The following is a 22,426-nucleotide window of genomic DNA, read 5'->3' on the forward strand; positions in this document are numbered from 1 at the left end:
CGTAAGAGCCGCAGCAATGCTTCCCACTCCCTCCATCGTTCCAAAACCAGCAGAGATACAAACAGCAGAGGAAAACCCTTCTTCCCTCTTCCTCCAGAGCTAGGAGTTTCTGGTATGAGCTCATGGTGGCCATGGGCCAGGGCACTCCTGCTCGGATCATACCCATCACGACCGGAGGGCCATCAAAGCTATCGCAATCAAGCATGTCCTGGGCACATAAGCCACAAAGGCGCTGTTTACTTCACACGCGTCTCTGCATCAGCCCTAGAGACCCTTCAGTCCACAGCAACCAAAACCACGGACATTAAAACACACACACACACACACACACACACACACACACACACACACGTATGCACACGCATGCGCGCGCCGTCAAGTTCTTCACTGACGTGAACTCCCTTAAAGTTCAGGACAGCCATGGGAAGCAGACGATGATAACCCCATGTCCACAAAACTTTATTTCCTTTCCTTAAGAAAACAAACTTTCTAATAACATTACAAGTGTCCGCTTTCTTGCACGTGACGTTCAACCGCTGCCCTCCCGACACCTCATGGACCACGAAGAGTCAATCAAAAGCCCAGACACACACAGCCAGGCAGTCGTCAAGGGAAAAAGCCGCCCACCCCAGTCGGAGCCTGGGGACTCCCAAAACGCACCCCGCGGACAACTGCCAGGAGCCACGAAGCCCCGCCTGGCTCTCCTGCGGCGGCCACACGCTTGGTGCGCATCGGTCCTGGGCACTAGGGGCTCGGCCCACACACGCACCACGCAGCGGCCCCGGGGCCCCTGGAGAGCCGGGCGGGCGGGCCCAAGGCCCAAGGCCCAAGGCCCCAGGCCCACCGCCCAGGTAAGGAACTCCGACGCGGCGGGCTCCGGGCCAGTGCGAGACCGCTCAGCCCCTCCGCGGCTGCGCTCCCAAGCTCCACAGCTCCCGTCCTGGGAGCCGAGCCATCCGGGCCCCGCCAACTCCCCACCCCTGGCGGTCAACCTCGCCCGGCCTCGGCCTCCACCCTCGGGAACGACGCGGGGCAGCCACCTGGAGGACTGTCTTGGTCGGAAACAAAGTGAAACACGGCCCGCACAGCCCTCGGTGCGCCGACCAGCACGGCGCCCGCTCCACGGACACCGGACACCGTTCCTCTGAATCTCCGGCCCCAGGACAGAAAGCCGCCTGTGGGCAGGGGAGACGGACTCCTCTCTATGGTCGTCGCGAGCGACCGCTCTAGGCCCAGCGGCCGCCAACTCGGTGGCGCAAAGCCTCCCACACAGACGGCTTCCCCTCGAACAAGCGAACAAGCGGAAGGCCGGTACACGAGGGCAGGCGGACTTCCGCTCCCACCCGCCAATCACGGGCGCCCGCCAATCACAGGCACTTCTGCTTTAGGCACCCACCCCCCCCCCCCCCCACCCCACGCACGCACTTCCGGCCTGGAGCCCGCGCAAAAGCAGGAGACGTTCGAGCGCCCGCAAGATGCAGACAGAGGAGACTGAGGAGAGGAAATGCCCCGAGGCGGCGCGGCGTCCGCTACTTACTGTAGGAGTAGCTGCTCACTTCCGAGGCGAACGGGGAGTGGGCCGACTTGGGCTGGCCTCTGGCCTTGAAGCCCACCTCCATCTTCCTGGCTTTGGCGGCCCTTTTGTGTTTACCTTCTCTGGAGGCTTTGAGAGACAGGCTGAGGCCTTTGGCCAGCGCCTTCCGGTCCTTGCCCAGCAGGCTGTCATAGGGCGTCAAGTACCTGCCGCAGCCCCCGCTCGCTTTGGACTTCCCTCCAGAACTGTCCGAGAACTTGAAGGGCGACTTCAACTTGTCCTGCTTCGTGAGGGAGAGGGCCTTGTCCAGCTTGCTTGCCAGTTGCTCCTGGTCACTGGCCATCTTCTTCTTTTTAATCTTTAGCTGGAGAGGGAAGTTGGGGAGTCACGGGTTACGACGTTTGGCAAAACAGGATCGTGTGTTTCGGTGCCCAGGCTGTGCCGAAGCTGGGCTCCGGTCCTTTCCTCCTGCCTCTGTGGCTTCTAGCAAGCTGCTCACCTCCTCTTAGCCTCAATTCTTCTGCTCTGTAAATCGGCGATAATTATGTATGGGCATCTTGGGGGTTTTTCTGAAGATGAACAAGATCAGGCCCACAAAGCTTTTATCACAGAGCTGTTACTGCGGTTACAGTTCTCATGAACACTGGCATTTCCACTGGCTTTGCCTGGCGCTGTCTGGTGCCTCCTAGGGAAGCCCTTCAAGCAGGCAGCACAGCCCATGAGCAGAAGGCAGCTGGATTAGGTCAGAGGCATGGAACCGAGATGGAAAACCCAGGTCATACCATGGATTCCCACCTAAAGCAGCCCATCCAACTAAATGTGCCTAGCCGACAAGAGAACGCCCTATGAGCGTGCCCTGGGTGCCTGAAGCAGAAAGCACGACTCAAGATTTCACAGATTAAATTCCTGGTTCCAAGTCTGCTGTAGTCACTCATTGTCAAAGGGAAATGTGCAGTTTCAAAGCCGTTAATGCCCCTCATTTGAACGTTTTGTCTCTTTTTTTCTTGAATCAGGTAACCTATTGTAAGGCGGGGGATAGTTGGGATAGGGCCATTTAAACAACAAAAGTATCCTTCACAATTTGTGAATAAAGGATGCTGATCTACAAACTGGCTCTATTCCCTCCTCCTGGATGCAGTCCCCCTTATGTGTGTTATTTCGCTCTGATGGCCAAATCAACATACAGCCCCTTGCGTGGGGCCTTATGGGGAAAGATGACAAGGTACATTAGTATTTAGAGACAAGGGCCTTAAGTGGCCGATTTCAATGCTCTGCAGAAATCAGAAAAATCAAGGAGCTGGCTCTCACCCCATTACCTCTGGAGAGTTCACAAGGAAATTACGATGGGATCAAGCCCTTGCTTCTGAGAACTACAGAATGGTGAAGCTGCTCGTTGAACAATTACACTGTTAAACAATAGTAACTGTGTTATCTGGTTAAGAACTTGCAATCTCTCTTCCTGGCTTCAGCAAAGGGTCACCGAGCATGCATGGGGGGGGGGGGGGGGGGGAGTGGCTTTCCGTCTCCGCTCTACCTGAGGCTGCGCTAGTCTGGTTAAGTCTCTGACCTCCTCTGGGCCTGGATTTTCTCCTCTGTGCAATAAGGAAGACTAGAGGACAGTCCTTCTGGCACTAAGACAATCATTTCTACAGTGTCTGTGCAGCAGGCGGGGCCAACAGACCTGCAAAGGGAGCGTGAACTCTGGCACACCCTCCAGACCTCCCACTCTAAGATGGCAGCATCTCTGGAACACAGGGTTACTGACCTGACTCATGAAGTCCGACGAGGCTTCGTGCTCGTCCCAAGGCTGGTTCCTGCCCCTAGCTTTCCCTGTTCCAACCAGGGCATCGTGTTCCTCCTCAGGTCCCTTGTGTCTCTTCCTCATCCCTGCTCCAAGCTCGTACTCATCCGACGTCAGCAGGGGCTTGCTGCTCAGCCTGAAACCCAGAGGCACTGCTGGTCAGCACGCTGGCCAGGAAAGACTCAAGGGTTGGGGGTCCGCCCTCACGGCCCTGAAGGGTGGGCTCTGGATGTCGAAGCACAGACAGTGATGGCAGAGTGACGAATCTGGGGAGACGGATCCTGTAAAACTATGGTGCTGGGATTCTATTTGTGAGTGGGGCAGAATGAGAGTTTAACCGGAAAGAAGAAACACTTCTCCAAGGCAGTATCCTCTGCTGGCCTCTTTCTTGTGCTTCTTCACACATACACTCACACACACACCTTATCAAAACATGCCAAGAGTAAAGATCAGAAATGTCCAAGAAATCCCCCAGGATTGGATGGGGAGTAAGAGCCACTGGCTGGTCTCCTGCACCCCTGGGATTAAGACAGTCGGGACACGGTCCTAGGTTGAAGGCTTCTCTTGCCTGCTTTAAGCTAAACCCTCACAAGTAATAACAGCAGCTAATTTTTACTTGGTGCTTACTACGTGTTCTGTTCCGTGTTAGTGTTTGATACTTGAGCCACAAAACAATGTTCCACATCCTGTTTTTACACGTGGGGAAACTGAGGCTCCAAAAAGCTAACACCCAGCCCAAGGTCACAACAAACACTGGATGGAGCTGGGACTCACAAGTAGGAACAGACGCCCACCTCCAGAGGCTGTGCTCCTAACCAGTGGCTGTGTGCTGGCGGCCCCAGCCCCTGTGGTTTCAGGAACTGCTTCCCTGCCCTCCTTTGGCTGGTTTTAGGGGATTTCTTCCTCTTTCCATCCTCTCCTCAAACAGGAACATCCAAGGAGGACAAATCCAAGTCGTGGGGACGCTTGGGGTGATCTGACAAGCCCTGTGGCCGATCCACTGCCTCTCCTGCGCCTTTTAGGGGCACCCTGTGGCCCCTCTGCTTCCTCAAGCCAAGCACCAGGCCACCTACTGTCTGCCCTGCTCCGATGTCCCGGGCTGGGGCACACTCCAACCCCGCTCTTTTGATGGGCCTCATTCAGCTCCTGCTACTCCATGACACCCAGGGAAGACCGCAGCATCATTCCTACCCACGCTCAGCCTGGAGGAAGAGCTCTCATCCCAGCCACCATTCAAGAAAACCTCCAGAGACGCCACGCGTAGCTCCTGCTGCCGCTCAAGGAGTGTGCAAAGGAGCGACCCCGGGTCACAGGCTCGGGCACGACAACCCAACAGGTCAGGCCAGGAGGACAAGAGTGACGCTGTCAGTCACGGAGGGAAGTAAGTGACAGCACAAGTCAGAACCCGTCCCAGGGGGCTGGAAGCTCAGCGGATCCCTCTGCAGGGAGGAGGTGTACGGAGAAGAGCAGGAATTCGTCCCTAACCGTGGAGAAAGCAGGTGTGGCGGGAAGACGGGCGAGGCACTTGGCTCATGGCACAGAAACCTCTCTCACTGGGGTCACCTGCCCACTCAGTGCCGGGTGGATGAGTCTGCCTGTCCGTTCCGCCACTCGCCTGGCTCGCCCTCCTGGCCCCGGGCGGCGCGCACCGTGCTCCCTGAGAGCTACCAAACCAGGTGGGTCGGAGCCCGAGGGACTCGAGGTCCCCGGTGCCCAGACGCAGGCCCTGCGTGGGCCTGTGCTCCTCCCCTCCGAGCTCTGTGCCAGTTCCCGACCCACCGAGGGGCCAGCCTTACTTTCCGCTACTGTTGCGGCTCTTCCCTCTCTTGCGGGGGGGCGACAGGGTGCTCAGGGCGTGGGTCCGTTTCCTCGGCCTGCCAGGGCCTCTGCGTGCCAAGCTTCTATGGGGTTCCTCGCGCCTGTCCCTTAAAAAGAATCACACGCTCGGCTGTGAACCTGGGGGGTGGGGGGGGCGCGGAGAAGGACATACGATGCACACACGTCACTCGGGTCCACACACACCTCTAATGGCCTACCACAGCCAACCTACTGAGCGCCAGCGCCTATGAGAGCCCAACCAGGGCGCCGCCTGCCGCGGCCTTGTCGCCCGGCCGGCCGGGGCCGCGGGGTGTGGCTGGGGTGCGGCCGGGGTGCACACTCACTCGGAGTCGCGGCGTCTCTGCAGCTTCACCAGCTCTCGCTGCTTCTCCTTGTACCGCCGCTGGACCTCAGCCAGCCGCATCCGGAAGTCCAGCTCCATGGCATCCATGCTTTCCAAGGAGGACTTCATGGCGTACATCTGCGGGGAGAGCGGGGTAAGGATGCCAACGCCCACCGGCTCCCACCACCTGGCCAGGCATCCGCTCAGATGGGAATGGCGAGGCCTGATGGTGACCGGGGCCCAGCTCACGCCTCACCTGCCACTTCACTAGCCCTGGCCGCGGGCAGAACGCGGCACGGGGACCAAAACTCAACTCTGCAGGGCCGCGTCAAGGCCGAAGCGGCCCGAGACAGCCACTCCCAACAGTGTGGGCCGTCGTGTTATCCATCGCTTACAGAGGCCCACAGGCACCAAGGGGCACAGCCAGGCCTGCTCTTCCTGACCCGCCAGGCGGTCGCCCATTATCACGCGGATAAACGGAGACCCAGAAAGGGGATACGGCTTGCCCGGGACCGCACGGCAAGTCAGCGCTGGAACCTGGACTCGGATCAGGCCCTTTCGACTCCAAAGCCAGCCGTGTCCCCAGCAAGATGGAGTCTCTGGGGGACCCATCTCTGCTCCCACCCCACGGGCCACAGGCAGGCAAAGACAGGCCCGGGACACCTCACCCGCTCCTCCTTCTTCTGCATCCAGCTGTACTTCTTGTTGGGGTTCAGCTCCCGCGGAAGCCGCAGGTTCTTGAGCGGGTCCACGAAGGGACTGTCCAGCACCTCCTTCAGCATGTGGCTGCTGGCCGCCAGCAGGCTCTCCAGCGAGGGCCGCACCACCGGGCCCCGCTCTGCACCTGCACATAGGAGGCAGGTGAGCCCACGCCTCTGTGCCCGCCCCGCCGTGCTCCCTGGGGGCAGCCCACCCCACTCAGACCCCAAACAGGGAGAAGAACGAGCCCAGGACCAGCTCAGGGCTTGCCCGAGGCCACATGGCCCCCACGATGCTGACGGGACCCCGGCCTTGCCGAGAGCCAAGAAATGGTGCTAAGTGAAGAGAACAGGCAGAAGCCCGGGCACACGGCACGGCTCTGTTCCAAACGTCCACTGCCGCCCAGAGAAAATGGCCACGAGCGGCCAAGCGCCCACAGAGGTGCGTTCTAGGCTGTGCCTCTTTCTGCTCATCTGTCCTTTAAACTTTCCACAGGGAATATGCATGGTTTTCACATTCAGGAAGAAAAGGGCCCAAATTAAGCTTCATAAACTGCAAAAGCAGTAGGAGAACACAAAAAAGACAAACCAAGCAGAAAGGTGCGAAGAAACGAAAACCCTCCCCGCCCCCGCACAAAGCTGGCCCCGCCACCAGAGGCACCACTCTCGACATTCTGGTTAGAGGGCTCCAAAAATATCGACCCCCACTCGAACACGCGCAACGTCCGTGGGCATCCTTCGTAAATATGGGAACGGCATCAACGCATACATACGGTATCACACCTTTTTCCACCTACCCTCTTTTCACGGTAGCGCATAACAGCAATCTACTACGTGTCATTAGCTTGGACCTTATGAATTATAACTGCCGTTTCTACAGGTCAGCAACTTTTATGTGGCCAAACCCAGTAACAACTGCCTAGAGTTCTCTTGCATTGCTCAGTTTTAATTAATCTAAATAATCCCCCATTAAACGGCATTTCTATTTTTTCTTTTTCTTTTGCGGGGGGTGGGGGGGTGGGTGGGTAGTGGAGGCACAGGCACACAGCAAGGACACGTGTTTCAGGAAAATTCCTCTCTGTGATTAACACGATTAAGGTATGTGCATTTATCTAATAAATATTCCCACTACCCTTCAGAAAGGGCACGCCACCCATCTCCCCTCCAATCTCTCCCAGAGCAACAGTTTTTTTTTTAATTGGCGTTGTCTTTGTGATCTAATATGTGATCAGTTTTTATGAATGTTCCACACATGCCTGAAAAAAAATATTTTTAAAAAAAATTTTTTTTAGTGTCTATTAATTTTCGAGAGAGAAGGATGGAACACGAGCAAGGGGGGGCGTAGAGAAAAGGGACACGGGATCCGAAGCAGGCTTCCGGCTCCAAGATGTCAGCAAAGGGCCCGACGCGGGGCTCGAACTCCCAAACCTCGAGATCATGATCTGAGCTGAAGTCGGATGCTTAACCGACCGAGCCACCCAGGCGCCCTCAAAGCATATTCTTTACTACCGACGCGTACAGTTCCATAAAACAGACATCACTGATGGTCTCGCATAGATCAGGGCTTCTCGACCTTGGCGCTATCCACGTTTTGGTCAGCTCATCCTCTGCAATGGGGGCAGCCATCCTGGGCATGCGCTGTGGGAGGTTCAACAGCATCCCCTGCCTTTCCCCACTAGATGTCAGCAGTACTCCCCCAAGCTGCGACAACCAACCGGGTCACTGCCAGTTGAGAACCAGCGGTTTTGGTCTTACGGGCATGGGCACGGAGGCTGCACAGCAGTGAACCCCATCAGCTCACGAGGGCCCACCCCGAGGTGACGCCTATGCACCAGACCACCCCTCAAGGTCATCCGAACCGGAAGATTCTCAGTTGTTGGGTAAGGCAGGAGAGCACCGCTCCATCACAGAGGAGGGGACCGAGGTGCAGCTTCTGTCACCTCCTTCACCTTCCAAACCAGTCTGGCTGAGGCTCTCCCAACTGAGGCCGGGGAGCCTGGTGACTCTAGGCCATCTGCTACGGGATGTATCACGTCCCCCCTCCCCGCCCTCCACACATTTAAGTCCTGACCCTACTATTTCAGAAAGTGATCTTATTTGCAGAGTCTCTACAGAGGACACCAAGTTAAAGTGACCAGATGAGCCCTAATCCAGTAGGACTATTTGTCTATAGAAAGGAGAAAGCTGGAGACAAGCACGGAGGCAACCGGGCAAGGACACGAGGAGAAGACGGGGTCCACGCGCCAGGAAAGAGGCCTCAGCAGGACCCAGCCCTGCCCACGCAGTGGTCTAGAACATGCAGACGCCCCCCAGTCTGTGGTACTTGTGACAGAAGGCCTGGCTAACACACAGCCTCATGGCTGTACCAACGCAGGGGTGACCTGTGGGCCGCGGGAAGCTCGACAGGCGACCAGGGGCCTCTTCAGCGTTCCATCGGCAGCTGCCTGCTGGGTAGAGAAGAGGGCCGCCAGCCTCTCCCTCACCCTTGCTATGTACACACCCCTGCACACCGGCACCTCCAAGTGTGCTTTCCAGCCCAGGGTCACAGATCCAGCCGCGGGCCACACCTCCAATGCAGAAACCAGCTGTGGGTCCCAAAACCTCCTCCCGCTGCTTCCTGCAAAGTCTGCCCTTCCGGCGGCTCAGGCTAGAAACCCTGGAGTCGCTCTTACACCAGCTCGGAGCCGGCAAAGCCCTCTGGCTGCTCCACCTTAACTTCTACCCAGAATCCTCCTGCTCCTCACCTCTACCCACCACCCCGGCCTGGGCCTTCCTGCATCCCCCCTTGCCTCTGCGTCAAGTGTCTACACAGCCCCCCAAAATGACACTATTTAAGTCCGATCCTATCACTGTAACTCCAAGCCCTCCTCCAGTGGGTGCCCAGGGCCCCATGCCCGCCCCCTCCCACCAACCCCTGGCGGCCACCACTCTCCTCCTCCCACTCCACCCCAGCCCCAGCCTCCTTGCTCTGGTTCCAACGTGCTACACGTACTGTTGACCTCAGGGCCTTTGCAGGTGCTGTTCCATCAGCAAATCCCCCAGAAGAGTTCCTCCCTGGCCTTCCTTGGGTCACTTCACCCAGAAGCGCCTCCCTCTGTAAGAGACCACCCTTCCCTCCTCCATCCTGTTCCCCTCCCAGTGTCTCCACCTACCCCCTATCACCACCTGACAGGGCCAAGGGCTATGCTCTGTGGCCCTCACGGAAAACCCACCAACTGTTGGTAGGATCAAGAGGGGGTTTGTCTCGTTCCAAAAAGTAATTTTTTGTGCCAAACTATTTAAATGAGTGAAAAGAAGTAATGAACTGGAGAACAAGAACCAAACAACAGACAGCTGTGGGGTGTGGGGGAGTGGGCATCACTTGTCCAAGCTTCCGGGGGACCATGTGACCATGGCGATGAAAAAGCCTTGAAAACGTGATTTTGTTCGGTCCCGGCAATTCCACCCCTGAGAATATACCCCCAGGAAAATCAGCGGTGGGGACAAAGATTTGTCACATTAGTTACAACAATAAAACAAAACCAAAGGCAAACTCAAATGCCTAACAACCTAGGGCCAGCTAAGGCATTGAAGGCTGGGGCCTCCACTAGGTGGAAAACTCGACTGTCCCCTAAGAAAATGTTTAAAGACCCAGAGCTTTGGGGTGCCTAGGTGGCTCAGTGGTCAAGCATCCAACTTCGGCTCAGGTCATGATCTTGAAGTTTTTGAGTCCGAGCCCCACGATGGGCAGCACAGAGCCTGCTTGGGATTCTCTCTCTCCCCGTGTCTGTCTCTCCTCCCCTGCTCACGCACCGTCTCTCTCAAAGCAAACTTAAAAAAAAAGAAGAAAATAAGAACACATAGCTGTAGAAAATATTTAATAAAAAATACGCTAAGCGAAGAGAGCAGCTTACACAGCATGGTTTACAAAACGATCTTAATTTTATTTTTTTTTTTTTTTTAATTTTTTTTTTTTTTTCAACGTTTTTTATTTATTTTTGGGACAGAGAGAGACAGAGCATGAACGGGGGAGGGGCAGAGAGAGCGAGGGAGACACAGAATCGGAAACAGGCTCCGGGCTCCGAGCCATCAGCCCAGAGCCCGACGCGGGGCTCGAACTCACGGACCGCGAGATCGTGACCTGGCTGAAGTCGGACGCTTAACCGACTGCGCCACCCAGGCGCCCCAAAACGATCTTAATTTTAGAAGCGTATGTGTGTAGAAAAAGTTCTAGAAAAAATGCACCAAAACACTGGCAACGCTATTATTATCTCTCTGACAGCTGTCGCCTGGGCCCCTCCCTCCTCTGCGCTGATTCTGGGCCGAGCCTGGCCCACGGCTCCTCCTGTACACGTTTCTTGGAGCGCCCTGAGTTTCTGTATTGAACACCCGCGTTTTTTGTGCCCAGCCCAGAATTCGCTGCCCTTCTGCTGAAAGCACCCATTCCCTGCAGCCCGGTGGTGACAGCCCCATTGGGGGGGGGGGGGGGGGGGGGTTGGGGAGGATGCACAATCAGCCCGTTCCATCCCATCTCCCGGCCCAGAGAGTTTGCTTCTGCACAAAGCATGACCCCCCAGGGAACTAACGAGAATGAATCAAATACCTTTGCCGGAGCCACCAGGAAAGAGGTGGCCTCTTTTGGGAGTCTGCTGAATTGGGCAGGCCCGTGGGCCTGCGAGAAGTATTGGGTGACCCCCAAGAGGACAGTGGGCCTGCCGTGAATGAGGACAACAGACAGAAAAGTGGAGCAGGCGGAGAGGGAGAGACGGGGAAGGGGTACACAGGGCAAGAAACTCCCGATGACGGAGTGCCCAGATCCAGCCATACCTGAAACTTATTACCTAATTACCGCTGTACCTGGCTGCCGAGAGCCCATCGATTTCCCTCCCCTTTTTCTAAGCCAGTTCAAATGAGCCTTTCTGTCCCCCGCAACCCAAAGAATCACGCTAATACAAAACGCGGCACCGACAGAACGAGGAGAAACTTCACAGAGAAGCCCGCAGCCCGAGCGCGCAGCGACACGAACGCACGTGAACGCTACTAACCTGTAGACGGCAGAGATGACAAATTCTGCCCCGTGTATTTCTGCCTCAACTTTTCAAAAATGGGTACGGGTAAACCCCATCCTGGGGATTTTCAAAATGTTTAAATCCTTAGGAAAAGTAAAACCACCAAAAATGCCATAGAAACCAACCGCCCATGGCGACTCACCTCCCACGTCCTGGCTCCTCTTCTCCAGCTCCAGCCCAGCGATCTCGCTCAGCAGGGTGATGCCGTGCAGGAAACTCTGCTCCAGGACCAGGCTCTGCGCCGCCTCCAGCTTCTCCAGGGCCTGGGCTCCGGCGCCCGGGGAGGGCAGAGGCCTGGCCTGGGGCAGCTCAGCAGCCGCCGCCAGGGCATTCATGCCAGCCAGCGGGTCCTCCGGGCCAGGCAGAAACTGGTCGGAGCCTTCCTCCTCCAGGAAGCAGGTGCCGCCGGGCACAGGCGCGGCCTCCCGGGCCTCCAGGCTCAGGCGCTCTCCGTCCCCGGGGGGCCCGTCACAGTCTGCCAACTCCAGGCCGGGCCGGGGCTCGCTCGGGGGCGCCTGGGCTAGGCCTTCCTCGGGCACCGCCTCTACCACGGGCACAGCCATGGGCACGTCGACGGGCACCTCCACCGGCTCCTCCTTGGCCTCCACCAGCGTCTCCGGCGTCAGTCGCGCCCCCAGGTCCGGGGCGGCCGCGCACGATTCCGTCCGGCCGGGTGAGGCGACCCGCGCTTCGGCCCCCTCCGCGAAGTCCGGGCACCCGGGGGCCTCCGCGACCCCCTGCCCGCCGGCGCTCGGGGCCTGGGCCTCCAGCAGGCCGCCTCCGCAGCCGGCCGCGGGGCTCGGGGCCGCCAGCGCTTCCTCGGGGGGCAGCGCCAGAGGCGACTCCAGCGAGGGCAGCTCGGCGGGACCCTCGTCCATGTCCTCCACCTCCGCCTTCACCTCCCGCTCTGCCAGCGCCTCTCCGTCCGGGCCCTCCCGCAGCGGCTCCGGGATCTTGGAGGGGGACAGGCGGATGGGCTTGTCTTCAGGCGAGAGCGCCAGGCGCTCGGGCCCGTCGGCCGGGAGCGGCACGTCGGGGGCCAGGCCGTCGGCGTCGGCCGCCGCCGTGGGCTGCAGCAGGAACGGGTAGGGCCTCCCGTAGTGCGGCGGCAGGGCCTGAAACGGGTACCTGGGCGGGAGATCTGCCAAAGACACGGACAGTCAGCGGAGGCCCCTTCACCCGTCGCGTCTGACACCCCCCGCGTCCCCCCGTCAACACCCACCCACCAGGCGGGACGGAGCCCCGTGGCCACCCTCCGCACCCGGCGGTCCTACACCAGGCGGCATCGGGGGACCCCTGCTGCCTTTCCGCACGTCCAGGCCACGGAGACACAAGTCAGCCGCCGCCCCGTCCCGAGGGGGCCTCAGGACTCAAAGGCAGAAACCACGGTCGGCTCTCTCTTTCTCTGGCCCCCAACGCCTCTGCGCCCGGCACGAGGCTGGCCCAGAAGCAAATGCTCCGTAGGCCACCAATGGTCTTGACCCGGCGGGGCCTCCTTTGGCCTCCGTTCCCGCCTCACCCCATTCAAGTGGAGTCGGGGCAGCCCAACTGTTCAAAAATAACGGCAACACGGTGCTGCCCTCCACGTTTCTACTCTGAACCCCCGCCCCTGAGCGTAGCCGCCCAAGAGCAGGGCGGCGCGTGGCCAGATGTTCGCGGTGCTTCTGCGCAAGCTCCGGGTGCTCCACGGGAGCCAGACGAGGGGGAAGACGGGTGCCTGGAGCGGCCCCCGGGGCCAGGCTTAGTGCCGGCCGTTAGCACGGCATCGAATCTCCCCAGAGAGGAGCAGTCACTTGCCCCAAGATTCTGGTGGTAGCAGAATCTGAATCGGAACTCAAATCCTCCCGAGGACGCTCTCACGCTCTGAACGGCTGCCGGGGCAGAGGGACGCCATTAAGGCCACCTGCTGCACGTCCCCACTGGCGCAGGGCAGGGGATGAGCGCCTGTGCTCGAAGCACACGGCAGAGGGTGGGGTCGGGGTCCAGAAAGGGCGTGATCATCGTGACAACCCTGCACGTGCCATGTGCCAGGAGCGCTTCCTTTACCGTTCTCGATTCGGTTTGGTTAACCCTGAGAACGAGTCCTTCTGAAGGAGATTCTAACGTCACGCCCATTTCCCTGACTTTACTACCGAGGTGGGGCTGGAGAGAGGCTGTGTCCAACCCACGCACGCATGCATTCACTCCAGAGCCTGGCGGCAGGCCCAGTACGCCACAGGTGCCCCGCAGAGACAGAGGAAGGAAGGGCTGGAGAACCGGATGGTCAATGGACTGGCGGCGATCGGTTCGACCAGAGCCAGACCCGACTCTGGTCTGGGCGACATGCGCCCCCCACGCCCACCCCAGGGTCTCAGCCACACTCCTACCCGAGAACAAGGCCTGGAAGGGGCTGGGGGCTTCCTTCTCCAACTCCAAGTCCTTCTTCTCGACGACATTCTCGGGCGCCTCCTCCTTGCGGGTGACACCGGGAGTGGGCGGCGGGGAGGCGGGCGGCGGGCTGCTGGGGTGGGAGCTGGGCGTGGCGGGGTAGGCGTAGGTGGGCGCCTTGGACACATCCTCCAGCTTCTGGATGACCTTGGCCTTCAGGGCAGCCACAGGGGAAGCGCGGGGAGATGGCGGCGGGCTCACGGCCTTGCCGTAGGTGCCCGTGGGGCCGGCGGCCAGGCCGGGGGGCTTCCGGGGCAGCAGCCCAGGGCCCGGGGCGGCCAGGCCGGCCTTGCCTGCAGCCTCCAGGCTCCGCTTGCTCACCTTCTCCTCCATCTCCACCCGATGCTCCTGGGCCTTCAGCCGCTCCTGCTGGGGAGGGGGCCGGCAGGCAGGGTGAGCACAGCACGAGCCATCGCCGGGCACTTGCCCAGGCCCTGGGGTCGCCTCAAGCAGGGCCCAGCATGCAGGCTGCCCGCCCTCCCAGCCTGCTACGGACATTCCGTCGTGGCTCACGTGTAACAAGCACAGCATTCCTTGTGGAACCCCAGACGGGGCTGGGCGGGGTGGGGGGGGGCTGTCCGGGGGGGCCGCCGGGGCTGGCGGGGGCCTCCAGTCCAGACTCCGGCCCCACCGGGAGCCTCAGTTGGCACAAGGGGGACAGGGCAGAGGCGTGAGGCTCCTGACGATGAAGGAGGTGCCCCACTCCCCACACTCGTATGGCTTTAGGATAGCTATCTTCACGGAGAACTCATTACCCGCTGCGTGCTATCCTAACACCTTTGGGTCTCAAGATGCCGGGGGTGGGGGTGGGGGTGGGGGTGGGGGTGGGGGTGGGGGTGGGGGGTCTCTTCCTACATTTGATGGCTTTTGAGGAAATGGCAGGGAGCTGCTCGAGAAGAGCCAGTGCTCGCTGGGGGGCAGGGAGCCAGGGGGACCAGGCGGTCAGCACATAGAACACGCTGGCACCGACTACTCCCACGATTATTAAATCTCACTGAACGATCCCGAGGACATAGGATCACCGGCATCGCGACTTTCCCAAGGAGGAGATCTGAGGCCCAGAGACGTGAAGTCACTGGCCCAAGGGCACAGAGCCAGGCATGCCAGAGCTAAGGGTCAAACCCAGGCCCCGTCTGCTGCACAAGCCACCACCGTGGCCTCTGCACGAAGGGAAAGCAGCGAGGCCGAGAGGACAGACGTCCCGGAGCACCTGCACGTAGGCAGGAGCGCCGTTGGCTCCCGGGAGCCCACCCACACGGGGAACCAGCCCCTCGTGGCTCCTCCCGCACGGGACCAGTTAACGTGGGTGTTGGAGGCCAGCCCTGGCCCAGCCCAGCTGCCCGAGGACGAGGTCAGGCCGGGCTTAGGAATCCGCAGGAGGCCCCGGGATCTCCTCAGCAGCCCACGCAAACTTGCCCAGTCCAGCAGGCTGCCTCTCCTGCCTCGGTTTCCCCGTTGCTCCCTGCACCCTGCCCCCGCACGGCTCCACACACCTCTGGGCCTTGCCCACGGTCAACTCCTCCAGGTCTGGGGGCAGACGCCCGCTGCCTCCTCCAGGCGGCCCTCCCCGACCACCAGCCCCTGCCATCCTCTGTCTCTGCCTGCGGACCCGTCTGCCTCTCCCTCTGCGGGGGGGGCTCGGACGGTCATCCCTCGACCCCCGCCCACCAGCAACTCACCACCAGCTGGGCGCTCCTCTGCAGCTCCAGGGCCTGGGCGGCCTGCTGCTGCAGGTACAGGAGCTCGTGCTGCCGCAGGAGGCGCTGCTGGGAGAAGAGCTGTAGCTGCTGGGCGTGGTGCAGGGCGCCGCGGCCCGGCGGGTACAGGGCGGCCCAGAGGGGTGGCGCCGCGGCCCGCTCCATCAGCTCCGCTGGGGGCAGGACGGACAGTAAGGCCGTGCCCGTCGCCCCCCTCTACACAGGGGGAGGCTGAGGCCCCCAGCAGCGGAGCCTCTACCCCCTCCCCTGTCCCCAGCCCAGGGGGGACCGCGCCCACACGCGGGGACCCCAAGCTCTTCCTCCCACCACACCCAATGGTCTACCAAGTGGGCTCCCATGCAATGGGAGGCACCAGGGCAGGGGGGCCAGGGCAGGGGGGCCAGGCCCCAGGTGGGGGCAGCCTGCTTTGGTTCTGAGTAGGAGCCCATCAGAACAGGGACCACCATAGCGTTATTACCCGGGGAAACCCCAGACATCAGAACATCCCCTAGGCGCCCTGGTCTAACTCCCACCCCGTTGTTCTGGGCAGACGCCTGTCCCCCAAGAAGGCCCTTGGCATCTGGGTCAGGCTCTCCAGGCAAAGCTACCACAGCCACTGCCCCCCACCACAAGGCCACCACTTACCAAAGTGAGGCAGGTGATCGCTGGGAATGACCACGAGCTGGCCTGACTGGGGGTCCCTGACGAACTGGTAGGCCGACGGCAGGGAGCCCCCCAGGCCAGGCGGGAAGGCAGGTGCCATACCCTGGTGCAGAGGTGGGGGGCCCAAACCTAGGAGAGACCCAGGCCCGAGTCAATGCTAGGGGCCGGGGGCCCAGGACGACCCCAGTTCTGTCCATTCCCGAGACGCCCCCTTCCTGGGGTCTCCGTGCAGGAAGCCGAGGGGTGACGGGCCGCAAGCCAACCACCCCTGGGTACCGCCTCCAATTGGGCTCAACAGAGGGACCCACGAGGCCGGTGTCCTAGCAACTGTCCTCTTCAGACACGTGAGGGAGCCAAAGCGTCTGCAGAGGGACAAGGCCCGGGCCCCAGCAACAGGAAGACAGGAGCCAGCTCGGGGCGTGGGTCCCACACGAGACTCCCCTCCACCCACAGTCCTGCCCCAGCCCCGTTCCAGTAAGAACCACGTCAGGCCCGCTCCGTCCTCAACCGCCAGACAAGGGGGAAGTCGCCCACCCCACACCTACCGTAGGGGTGTCCGGCGAGCCACATGGACGCGCTGCCCGAGCGGGGCAACCAGGGGGGAGTGGCCAGGTGGGCTGCGGGGTCGGCGGACCAGCGCCCCGAGCCTGCCAGCGATGGGCCACCGGTCACCATGAGGTTGGGGTTCAGGCCATTAGCAGCACAGCTGGTGGGGTGCAAGCGAGCCAGGTCAGCCAGCTCCTTACTTTCTCTGGAAGGAGAACAGAGGCATTGGCAAGCGCCCAGCTGGCCAGGGGGACGTGGGAGAGATGGGGTGTCGCCCCAAGTACCCAGGGGACACCCAGCGTAAAGAGGGGCGGGCTCAGCCTCAGAACAGAAGGGCCCCCGGGGCTTTCCCCCAGGAGGGGGACCCACACTCACTGTAGAGAGCGGCTGTGGGGCCACCTGGCCTAGGATCAGGGGCCAGGGCAGCTCGGGCTCTCAGGACAGGGGCCCCACCCACTTAGGGTCGCCCTCCCTGGCCCCTGGCCCCTCGCCCCCCCAAGCCCTCACCTAAGCAGCTTCTCCTGGTCTCGGTCCAGCCGCGCCCCCAGCAGCCGCTCCTCCCGGTGCCTGGCCCTTTCGTCCCCACAGTCGTCATCAGCTCGACCGTGTCCTGAGGGGAGCAGGCAGGCAGTGAGCCCCCAGCAAGCACCCGCTGCCGGCGCACCTGCACCCACCCCCCCCCCCCCCGTCACCCACCCCTGAGTGCCGGTGTGGACCTCGCCAGGGCAAGTGCGGGTGCCGCTTCACCACTGCTGTGCCTCGAAGGCGGGTTCTGGGGGCGGGGTGGGGCGTGGCGGGTCAAGACAGAGGGGAAACCACAACCCAAGAAAGCAGCACAGCCAGACCCAGGTCCCAGGGAAGCACCTGCCACGCTCAAGCCCCACTGCGGTCCCGTCGTGGTTCTGGCTGTTGCAGACACGTGGCTAAGCCTTCTCAAATCAGGACAGTAAAGTAAAACTAGAGAACACGATCCACGTCAGGGGGAAGGGGGGAGGAGGGAACAACGTGTGAGCTGCCCCTTCGGCTCTACCTTCCATGAGCTGCCCGACCCCCAGAGAGCCCTCAGAGCAGAGAAGGCGGGTCCCCAAGTCCGGCCTGGCACACAGCCGTCTGGTCCGTCCCTCCTCCCCCCTGCCACCTTCCACCAGCTCCAGCTCCTGCCCCGGGCCCTCTCTCGGGGTGTTTTCCGCACAAGCCAGAACCCGGTGCACATGTGGCAGCCCCGGGCAGGCTAGGGCACGGTCGCTGGCCACAGTGGCCTCACAGAAAGCAGCTGAGACGCTGCTCAAGAGAGAAACGCACTGGGGCTGGCACCCACCCCGCTGCATCTCGAGAGGCCCGGCGGACCTGGGAGGGGCGCGCAGGGAGGAGGCCTCGCCTCGCCGAGGCGCCAGCAAAGGTGCTCCGCGCCAGACCAGGGGTCCGGCAGCGGCCCCCGCACTCAGGGAAATGCTGCCATCAGCCATCTCCCCTTCATGTCTCCCCTCTGCCCACCCAAAACTGGGAGCGAGCAAAGAACAGAGCCCCCAGGAGAGGCTCGGCAGGGTGCGCGGTTTTCCCCCCCCAGCCTTCAGGAAGGCGGGGGCCTGACAGCCCCAGGACAAAGGACAGGAGCCCGGAGAGAGGCACACGCCCGTGGACCAAGCACACGAGGAGACAGACAGCAGCGCTGGGGAGGGGCGCACCCCAGAGGCAGGAGGGGACACTGGGCCGGGAGACCACCTGGGAGGACAGCCTGGAAGTCCCAGAGGCGGGCCAGGACGACAGGGAGGTGCGGTGAGCATCTAAGGCCAACAACGGGGGCATCCAGAGGCCAGGCAGGAGTGACGGCGGGCGAGGGAGCACGTGTCTTCACAACCTGGCCCCTGTGGGACACCGAGGTGCCTCCCTGCTACGTCGACTATCCGCGCGGGCTGCAGTCGGCAAAGTCGCTGAGCCAACTTCACTTACACCAGCTCAGAGTTGCTGTGGTCTCACCCCGCCCGGCCCGTGGCAAGCAGGGGAGGGGCCCTCAGTGGGAGAGCAGTGCCACGGCCAGCCTGGGGGGAGTGTCAGTGTGGTTCCTGTAACCACAGGGATCCTGAGACCACCCACCTGCTACATGACAGAGTAGAGGGTCCCTTTAGGGAATCCCCCGGGGTGGTCAGGTCCGGAAGGGCAGCCCAGGCTTCAGACAAGGCCAAGATGTGGAGGACCCCCCCAGAGTCCCAGGGCCGGGCTGGGAAATTAGAGCATGTGCCCCAGCTCCCTTCTCCAGGCGGAGATGGCCTCCCAAGCCCATAGAAACCCCAAGGGCCCTCCTGCCCAGCGGCCCACCCTGCATTCAGGAACAGGACTTAGCAGTGACTCCTGGAGTCCCCCAAAGGGACAAGTGCCTAGAGGGTCACCTAGCCCCGAGCCCCCTTGTTCGATGTCTGTTGCCCTGTCACCACTCAGGGTGTCAGTGGCTTCCCATCCTGGGCCCTGTCTCCCACCACAAACCCGTCTGCAGGCCCCCCCATCTTGGAGCACCCACCACCCCCAAGGTCACTCGAGTCAGAGCCCCAGACAGCCCCGTCCGAACATGGCTGGTCTCTGAAAAAGCGTGACGTGCCCCCCACTACCTCACCCCGGGCTTGGCCGGACTGCAGCTTACACCCTTCTCCTTCGGCCTCAACCTGTCCCCTCTAACCCCTGTACACACCTGTCCCTCCTGCAGAACCCCGGCCCCACAGAACCATGCCCCGGTCACCATGGCTCTCTGTATTCACCACACTCAGGGCCACACACGCTGTTCCCGACACCCAGAGTGCCCTTCCCCTAGACTATTCAGCCTTTCCTGTCAGAGTTTAGCTGAAATGCCACCTCCCCCACGAAGCCCTCCCTGACCACCTCTCCATCAAGCTCTCGTTTCTCTCCCTCCCCGCACTGATCACGACGGATTGCTGTTCTGCTCGCTGGCTGTTCGCCATCTGTCTTCTCCATCAGATTATGTACTGCTCTGGTTTAAGGAGTCCCACTCCCGCCTGTGTGCCTCCTTCCCTACCCAATACCTGGCCAAAGGGAAGCTACTCAATAAACACGCAGAGAACGAATTAACGGATAAATGAACCGACAGAGTCACAAGAAGATAGCCAGGAAGAATGAGATAAGCAAAGGCAAGGGCAAAGGCCCTCAGACAGAAGTCTGCCAAAGAACATCAGGGAGGCCATGGGGGCTAGACAGAATAAAAAGAAGGGCGCAGGAGGAGAGACCACAGAAGGGGTGAGTATAGACTGTAGGGCCTTGTGGGCTGTGGAAGGGAATGTGGTTCAGATTTTGTTCAAAGTGAGAAGGGAAACCAGACGGCCCATCACCTCTCCGTGCTGAGTTCCAGGGTGGTGGGAGGTCAGCTCCTGCACGAGACAGATGTGCAGGGCCCCCTCCAATGTCCCAGAGACACAAGACCCCATCCCGGCCCTCCAGACATGAGCTGTGGAAACAACCCACATCTCAAGGCCACTTCTACGCGCAGGAGGCCCCCGGATCTTCTCCAGGCATTCACTCATTCAGGAGTCATCAACCCAGGAGGTAAACCCCAGCCGTCTTCCCGCTCTAGGTTAGGAAACTGAGGCACAAGAAGACAACAAAGCCACCTGCCCAGGTCACGGCACCGACTGACAAGGAGGCCTCCTGGCTGGGATCGGAGTCTGAGCGGGTCTTCCAGATCAGTGGGCTTCCTGCGCTTCCCACGGAGAGCGGGCACGGGATGGGTGCCAGGGAAACGGCAGCCTTGCTCCCGGGGCCCACAGCCATGCGGTGACAGCCTCTCCAAGCGGGGCTGAGGCTGGGACCGAGGCCTGGTGCCCTGGCCTCCGTGAACCTGTCAGCAGATGTGGTTGCCACCGGCTCCGGGGTCTGGGCCACCGCCGGGGCTTACAGTCAGGCGACCCCAGCTCTGCCTGGAGCCATGCGGGCGCGTCCTCACGACCCCTCCCCCCAGATCTACCCCTAATGTGACTCCATCACAGAGCTGATGCCAACAGGCGAGACGAAGAGGGAAGAGACACAGGCCTGGGCCGAGGGTTCAAGCTCAGTCTGCCTCTTCGAGCCCGAGCCCTGGGACCCTGGCCAAGCCACTTTGCCTCCTCACCCGCTCTCCCCAGGGGTGAAGCTGGGAGGGTACCAGAGCCTGGGCTGGTTCTACCTAATGACTGAGTTCTCCCACGGCTGTGCCGCGCTTCCGGGCAGAGGCCACGGATCGCTGGGACTCACAGGCGTAGGTCACGCCCCTCCTTGGTCCATCTCAGGGCCCCTGAGGGCCCACAGGGACGTTACTCCGGGAGGATCTAGGACTCACAGGCACTGTCAGAAGCTCCCAGACCCCAACACGCTAAATGCAAGCCAAGAAAAGGCAGGCCTGTTCGTGAAGCACCTACTATGTGCCCGGCAGCCAGGTGGTACATGTGGACACTGGGGCCCAGAAGGCTCAGGCCTCTTGTTCAAGGTCACGGACCTGACGGACAGATGGGACATGAACCCACCGACAGGCAGAAGGCTCACTCTGAAACTCTGAGACGACAGGGAAGATGGGACGAGACCGGGAGACCCGGGCTGACGGCCACCCACTCGGCCGGGGGCGCCCCCCACTCCTGCCCTCCCACAAGGGCGCCCAGCACTGGGGAAAAGCCACCCCGTCCTATGGGAACGGTTTTAAGGAGAAGAACCCGCTGCCTACTTTTCGACGGGCGGCGGCACCAGACCAAGCCTGCTCCAGACCAATCCCCGAACATCTCACCCCAAACCCACCAGGCCCTCCCTCCTCCCCCACGTTCTGTCGCAGCGTCACACACACGTGCTCTCACACGCATGCGCGTGCATTCCCTCACAGACCTTCTCTCACACACGTATGTTTTCTCTCACACGTTCTCTCTCTCGCTCTCCTAGGACCCCATGGACACAGGGCCCTCGGGCATGAGCAGGTACTCTGGGCTCCGACACGAGCTCAGGGAACTGGGAGCCCCCGAGAGGGGTGCCATGCCGTGTCATGTGAGCATCCTCTCGGGCAAGGACCCAAAGAGCTCTGACCTCGCAGGGGGGTCCCTGGGGGCAAACCTCTGTCCCAGCAAGAGGACCCGTCCAGCACCGAGCCAGCCACCCCCTGGCCAAGGGTTGCTGCCCACTCCCCCTCCAATCCCAGTATAAGGCAGGGCCTGGGGCCAGCTCCCCGGGTTGGAGGACGGGCCTTCCTGGCTCAGGGAAGAGGGGACGAGGGAGGCCCCACAAAGAACCACGGGCTCATTCAACAAACATCCAGGAAGCGTCACTCACTCTGAGTCACCTAAGCCGGATAAAGACCCTCGGCCGCTAGCCTGCATGCCAACGGGTGGGGCGAGGACCGGCAGGAGTCCCAGGGCGGCCCGTGCCTTGCGGGCTTCATCCAGCGCATCCAGGAGAGCAGGGCTGAGCCGTCTAGAGGCATCTGGGACAGGAGAGTGGCCACGGACGGAGGATAAAGCCCAGAAGTCAGCACGGGTGGGCCAGAAAAAGGAAGTGATGGGGACCCAGGAGTGAGACACCCAAGACACCCAGGTGGCCTATGGGGTAAAGTCTGGGAGGTGCAGGGAAGGGGGCCACGTGGGTGCCACAGACAGGGGCCCACAATGTGGCCAAAGCCTAAGCTCACAGCCGGGACGTACGGGAAGCTGGCTGGACACTGGGGACAGAGACGCAGGGAAAAAAATCCAGGTCGACCACTGAGAAGTCACGAGAGCAAGGCCAGTGGGACATGAGATTCCCGGGCCCTTACCCCAGTCCAACAACCCCACACCACAACACACTTAACACCCTCCAGGCAGAGGGTGCGGCCTAGTACCCAACTGTCGAAGGGTCC

General features: G+C 61.2%; 1 protein-coding gene across 1 annotated transcript in view; it reads right to left on the reverse strand.

Annotated features, from left to right (window-relative positions):
- The window catches only part of TNRC18 (trinucleotide repeat containing 18), an 86,046-nt gene that overhangs the window by 37,637 nt on the left and 25,983 nt on the right, over positions 1-22,426 (reverse strand). The window contains 11 exon segments of the mRNA XM_042922366.1: positions 1,538-1,898; positions 3,300-3,471; positions 5,132-5,260; positions 5,498-5,634; positions 6,165-6,340; positions 11,385-12,383; positions 13,609-14,038; positions 15,349-15,539; positions 16,012-16,158; positions 16,575-16,780; positions 17,083-17,185. Of these exon segments, the coding sequence (XP_042778300.1) occupies positions 1,538-1,898; positions 3,300-3,471; positions 5,132-5,260; positions 5,498-5,634; positions 6,165-6,340; positions 11,385-12,383; positions 13,609-14,038; positions 15,349-15,539; positions 16,012-16,158; positions 16,575-16,780; positions 17,083-17,185 (3,051 nt within the window).

Source organism: Panthera leo, chromosome E3, assembly GCF_018350215.1.
Source record: "Panthera leo isolate Ple1 chromosome E3, P.leo_Ple1_pat1.1, whole genome shotgun sequence".
Taxonomy (NCBI): Eukaryota; Metazoa; Chordata; class Mammalia; order Carnivora; family Felidae; genus Panthera; species Panthera leo.